Source organism: Octopus bimaculoides, chromosome 6, assembly GCF_001194135.2.
Source record: "Octopus bimaculoides isolate UCB-OBI-ISO-001 chromosome 6, ASM119413v2, whole genome shotgun sequence".
NCBI classification, from domain to species: domain Eukaryota; kingdom Metazoa; phylum Mollusca; class Cephalopoda; order Octopoda; family Octopodidae; genus Octopus; species Octopus bimaculoides.
The window spans coordinates 95,577,917-95,584,325 of NC_068986.1; the positions used below are offsets into that span (position 1 = coordinate 95,577,917).

General features: G+C 37.8%; 1 protein-coding gene across 1 annotated transcript in view; it reads left to right on the plus strand.

The window, feature by feature from the left end:
• Positions 1–6,409, plus strand: part of LOC106870356 (probable tRNA (uracil-O(2)-)-methyltransferase) — a 21,877-nt gene that overhangs the window by 881 nt on the left and 14,587 nt on the right. Inside the window, exons 2-4 of the mRNA XM_014916390.2 lie at positions 101–224; positions 2,175–2,391; positions 4,957–5,025. Of these exons, the coding sequence (XP_014771876.1) occupies positions 101–224; positions 2,175–2,391; positions 4,957–5,025 (410 nt within the window). The remainder of the gene's footprint in view (positions 1–100; positions 225–2,174; positions 2,392–4,956; positions 5,026–6,409) is intronic.

The window sequence follows — 6,409 nt, forward strand, 5'->3', positions numbered from 1 at the left end:
CTCTCTCTCTCTCTCTCTCTCTCTCTCTCTCTCTCTCTCTCTCTCATTAAGCATTACGAGTTACCTCTTATGTAAGAATGTTTTTCTCATCTGTTTTCAGATCAACAACATCAAGAATTCCATTTTTATCCAATTGCCCGGTTTGATAAAGAAGGTGCTTGCCTCTCTGTTGACAATGATATGCCATACAGTTTCATGTTTTTGGCATCAGACTCAGGCAACAGGTAACAAAGTATATGTTGTTATTGTTGTTGTTGTACCAGATAAAGTCTTCTTCATCTAGCCCAAGCCATCCAAGAAGCTAACTGAATTCCATGGAGAACCACAGATCCCACATGTTGGATAGTAGAGTAAAAGAAACCTGGTTTGTCAGCTTGATATATAGTCTATTATTCTACAATCTAACCAGTCTTTTTTGTGGGACAAGTTCACCTTGGGTGTGTTTGAAGCACACTTCATTAGCAAATGTTATTGTGCCTTTGTTGGAATAATAAACATAACCACAGTAAACAAATGAGCAAAATTCTGTGTTGTCAACAAAATCATGATCTAGTTGTACACTTTTAATGATCAGTAGAATAAGAAAACTCCCTTCAAAAACAGGTATGGGTTAATGACAGAAAAGGCATCCATCTGTTAAACAATTACTCAGTAATATGTATTCATCCAGCCCTTGCAGGCATGAAAAAAAATAGATGTAAAGTAGATGAATAAACAAGGTCATAGGCAGAGCTTATCCCAGTCTTTTGGAGCATTTAAGCAACTTGGTGAGCATGACTACCCCTTGAACAGGACGACAAGTCATTGCAAGTTTCACACCTCCAGCAGTCACTGGTACTCATTTTTCAGCTGAGTGAACTGGAGCAATGTGAAATGAAGTGCCACCGAGTTCGGGAATTGAACCCACTATCTTATATTCACAAGTTCAACATCCTAACAACTACACTAAGCACCTTCACATACATTCACACTCATGCCCACATTATTTAGCCCTTTTGCTACCATATTTCTGTGGAAATATGGTAGCAAACCTAGTCATTGAAATACAATGACTAGATTTCAATTAATTTTGAAGATAATGAAAAATTTAGTAAAATAACGTTATCATTATTAAGTTGGTGCTTGGAACATAAACTAACATAAAATTGTAATGAGAAATTTTAATTTCACTTTAAAACATGAAGTTGATATCCTTAGAACCAGGTGCTGTCCTCAGTGAGTTGATATCAGAAGAGCTAAATATCAATAATTCTGCAACAACAACCATATAGTATAATCGCCTGCATGTAATAATGTTGGTCAAACATTAGGAATCTTTTGAGCTCATTCAAGCTTTCGATTTTGTCATTTTCTTCCCATTTGGCGTTAGGAAGGGCATCCAGCTGTAGAAACTCTGCCAGATCAGATTGGAACCTGGTGCAGCCTTCTGGCTTGCCAGTCCTCAGTCAAATCGTCCAACCCATGCTAGCATGGAAAGCGGACGTTAAACGATGATGATGATGATGAAGATCATAATATATGGAGTGTCAAGTATTATTACTACAGAAAGCAGTTTTATATACCAATCTATCTTTTGTTGCGGAAAGACATATTTGAAACTATTTACTGAAGCAATGTAACTTTCAGAAAATGCCAATTTGATTTTTTTGGTAGATATTTAACATCATTACTGAAATAACCATGCAATTTAATTTCACTGTTTAAGGGTGTTCATCATCATCATCATCATCATCGTTTAACATCCGCTTTCCATGCTAGCATGGGTTGGACGATTTGACTGAGGACTGGTGAACCAGATGGCTGCAACAGGCTCCAATCTGATTTGGCAGAGTTTCTACAGCTGGATGCCCTTCCTAACGCCAACCACTCCGAGAGTGTAGTGGGTGCTTTTACGTGCCACCAGCACAAAGGCCAATCAGGCGGTACTAGCAACAGCCATGCTTGAAATGGTGTATCTTACATGCCACCTGCACAGGAGCCAGTCCAGCGGCACTGACAACGATCTCGCTCAAATGTCTTACACGTGCCATCGTCACAAGTGCCAGGAAGGCGATGCTAGGCACCGGTGTTATAGAATAAAATGTAGAAATTTTAATGTTATTGATGATATTATTGACAATTTATTTATTAATTTCTTTTTGGTTCTTTCCCTTTGTTTTTCTTCTACGATCCAGGATTGAACTTAAAATCTGCAAAGCTATAAAAGATGATCCTTCACTGGCTTCAATGACTTATTTCTGGTTAGAGAAGCGTCTCTTATGTAAAGTAGCTCGCTGGTCTGGAGCAGAAACCTTGCGTACTGATACATTGTCACTCAGAACTGTATCAGTTGAAGCCTACAACCAGCTCTACAACCAACTAAAAGCTAAATATGGTCCTAAGCTGATTGAGGTAAGATCCTTGAACTGAAGTGAAATAATGTATGAACTAATTCACTGCTGTTGTTGTTGGCAACGGTGTCGTCATCATCATCATCATCTAACTACCAGTCAATCGCAAATCTAGCATACATATGATCAAAGGCAATCCAGTCAAAAACATCCTACCTTTTGTTTTTAGTAATAGGTCTTCAGTTATATGTCCTTCCACTTTTTAAGACAATAAAGTGTGATTTCAGGGAGATTTGGTGGCTATTTCTAACTTGTCAGTCAAACATACAGTGGCTTTCTTGTTGACTAATGGATTAATATATTATTGTTAACCTCAGGCTAACACTGATCTAGGTGTTCCAGCCATAGCCATCTAGTCTATCTAGAAATTTATTTAATATGCCCTTCACTTTTTAGCATGTTAGAATGTGATCTGAGGGATACATAGCTACATTAAACTGACTCTGTACTGCTAAGTGATCCCTCACAGTTGAGTGACCTCTCATAAAGTATCAAGTGTTCTCTATACTAGTAACTGCTCCATCAACTTGAATGATTCACCAACTACATGTGCATAGATACCTTGTCAAAATGACCATAATTTGGTGAACTGATACAGGTCTATACCTAACATACCCTTAAGACCCGCTGGTGTGTGTGTGTGTGAGTTTGTTTATGCAAAAGTCCAAGGACTGTATTTATGCATCCCTACAACACAAGTGAACCTCTCTAATGGGCTTCAAATATCTATGTTGATGAAGTGAGTATTGGCTGCTATTTCGGTTAGATTGAGTGAATATGTAGAGGCTCTCTTGTTGGCTCAAAGTCTTGAAGATCCTTTGTGTGGATAGCTGAAAAATTAGGAACAAGTTTAGAGATCCAGAGAGATGGAGTAATTAAATAAAAACCATAGAAATAGCAACCAAGTTGAGATAATTTGGTCATAGCTAAACTATGGAAAAAAGTGGTGATGATAGCTGCTCTATCTTGATTATAAATGTTTTGATCAATATTTACATAAAATTAAACAACAACAATAAATTAATCAACAATTTATTTGATCAAATACTCTTAGATATAAATTGTCAATTGAATGACATGAAGGTCATGGCTGGAATGGCTTTCATCATATATTTGCTCGAGCAGAATTAACTTGGGTTTAAACAGCAACATCCACATTTTGTAATACATACACTTGTCAATATGTACCTTCTCTATCCACTTCTCCTTTTACCCTGACCTCTCACTAACCTACACACCCCATTCTAAACCCTTTATCCAATCATTGTATCCCTTTGGGTCTTCTATATTGCTCCTACCTCCTATTTTCCTACCATCTATTCAACTGGCCTTCAAGATTAATTTTGTTACTTAAGGCTGCTGGGGATCTACAAAAATAGTACTGAAGCTCTGTGAACCAAGTTCAGAATTCCAAGATGTAAAAGTGTAAAATATATATTTACTCATGATAAGGTTGGCAGAGATAGATTTATAAAATTTCTAAGTGATTTTCAAATCTACAAGTACAGTCTAAACTTTTAGATGCTTTTTCGATAAATAATTTACTCTTAAAAGCATCTATTGGAACATAGTATTAACAAAGCAGCATTAATTATCTCATTAACTATTGTTACCATATTTCTGCTGAAATACACTAATTTTGTGACAATTTTTTTAAAATAATGAATTTAGTAAAATAACTTTGTCATTATTAAGCTGGTGTTTGGAACAAATTAATGTGAAATTTTGATGGAAGATTTCGATTTAAATCAATTTAATCCTTTAGCATTTAAACTCGCCATGTCCAGAGCAAATACTTTACCTGTTTAATGCCCAAGCTGGCCAAATCCAGCCTCTCACATTTATCCTAAAATATCACTCTGCCCCTGGACTGGCTCTTGTGCTGGTGGCACATAAAATACACCATTTTGAGCATGGCCGTTGCCAGTATCGCCTGACTGGCCTTCGTGCCGATGACACGTAAAAGCACCTACTACACTCTCGGAGTGGTTGGCGTTAGGAAGGGCATCCAGCTGTAGAAACTCTTCCAAATCAGATTGGAGCCTGGTGTAGCCTTCGGGTTCCACCAGTCCTCAGTTAAATCGTCCAACCCATGCTAGCATGGAAAGCGGACGTTAAACGATGATGATGACATCATCAAAATCTTGAAACTACAAGAAAATGTATGATTAATTCAAAACAATATGAATAAATAAGCATTAGATTTGAGAGAGTAATCTGAATGCTAAAGGGTTAAAGCAGAACCAGAGTCACAGCAAATGTTTTTGGTTGATAACTGCTTTTTATTTAGTTATGTTTTCAGTTACATATATCTTTTAATTTGAGAGATGAAACTGTCAAAACAAGTTTGTAGTTACTAGAATCATCTTATTGAGTGGACTCACTTCTCAAAAGCCCGGGTTTGTTGAAAAGATGAGATGGTTAAGACTAGAATACCACTGATCATAGCTCTGTGCAGTCAAGTTTGACTGGGGCTAAACAACAAATACCTTCAGAACTTCAATTTCAGTATTGTTGTTGTTATTATTGACGGTTTCACTTTGTAATTTTGACCTCTTTGTTTCAGGAATGGCCAGAAAGAACTGACCCCAAGAAGTTCGTCTATGAAGATATTGCCATTGCTACATTTCTTTTGGTAAGCTATATTGTAGACATATAATTCTTAAGGGTTTACAAATATGTATGCATATATATTAGAGAGAGAGAGAGCTAATAGTGAGGGATTACCAATCAGAGCAAAATACTTCATAAGCTCTCTGTTGGCACACCTGGCTAACAATATTAATTAAATTAGTGAAGAACTCCAGGTAATCTTGTGGCAAGATCCAAGATTATGGTTTATCACAATTATATATTGTAAATCTGTAGATGGGCTCCAGACAAACTGGTTTTTACACAGAGTGATATATAAGAAATAAGTTTAAAATAATCGTCATTACATGTATATTTTTCCTTTTTTGACTATATATATATATCTATGTGGAGGCGCAATGGCCCAGTGGTTAGGGCAGCGAACACGCGGTCATAGGATCGCGGTTTCAATTCCCAGACTGGGTGTTGTGAGTGTTTATTGAGCGAAAACACCTAAAGCTCCACGAGGCTCCGGCAGGGAATGGTGGCGAACCCTGCTGTACTCTTCCACCACAACTTTCTCTCACTCTTACTTCCTGTTTCTGTTGTGCCTGTAATTCAAAGGGTCAGCCTTGTCACACTGTGTCACGCTGAATCTCCCCGAGAACTACATTAAGGGTGCACGTGTCTGTGGAGTGCTCAGCCACTTGCACGTTAATTTCACGAGCAGGCTGTTCCGTTAATCGGATCAACTGGAACCCTCGACGTCGTAAGCGACGGAGTGCCACTTCATATATATCTATACCCATGCCAGCATGGAAGGCAAACAAACAATGATGATGATGATGATATATATAGTGATTTGAAAGTATCCCAAGTAGAGGTAGTGTAATTATTCAGCTTTAAATGGGTGGATAGAAGGTGAGAGATAGAGCTGTGTAGTTGGGAAGTTCACCAGTCAACTATTTGGTTCCACATTTAGTCTCACTACATGGCACTTTAGGCAAGTGTCTTCTACTTTAGCCTCAGCTTTGTGAGTGAATTTGCTTGACAGAAACTAAAAGCCCATCATATATACATATATAGGCGCAGGAGTGGCTGTGTAGTAGGTAGCTTGCTTACCAACCACATGGTTCTGGGTTCATTCCCACTGCGTGGCACTTTGGGCAATTGTCTCCTACTATAGCCTCGGGCCAACCAAAGCCTTGTGAGTGGATTTGGTAGACGGAAACTGAAAGAAGCTTGTCGTATATATGTATATATATCTTTATATATATATATATATTTATATATATATATGTTTGTGTGTCTGTGTTTGTCCCCCCAGCATCACTTGACAACCAATGGTGGTGTATTTACGTCCCCGTAACTTAGCGGTTCGGCAAAAAAAAACCAATAGAATAAGTACTAGGCTTCCAAAGAATAAGTCCTGGGGTCGATTTGTTCAA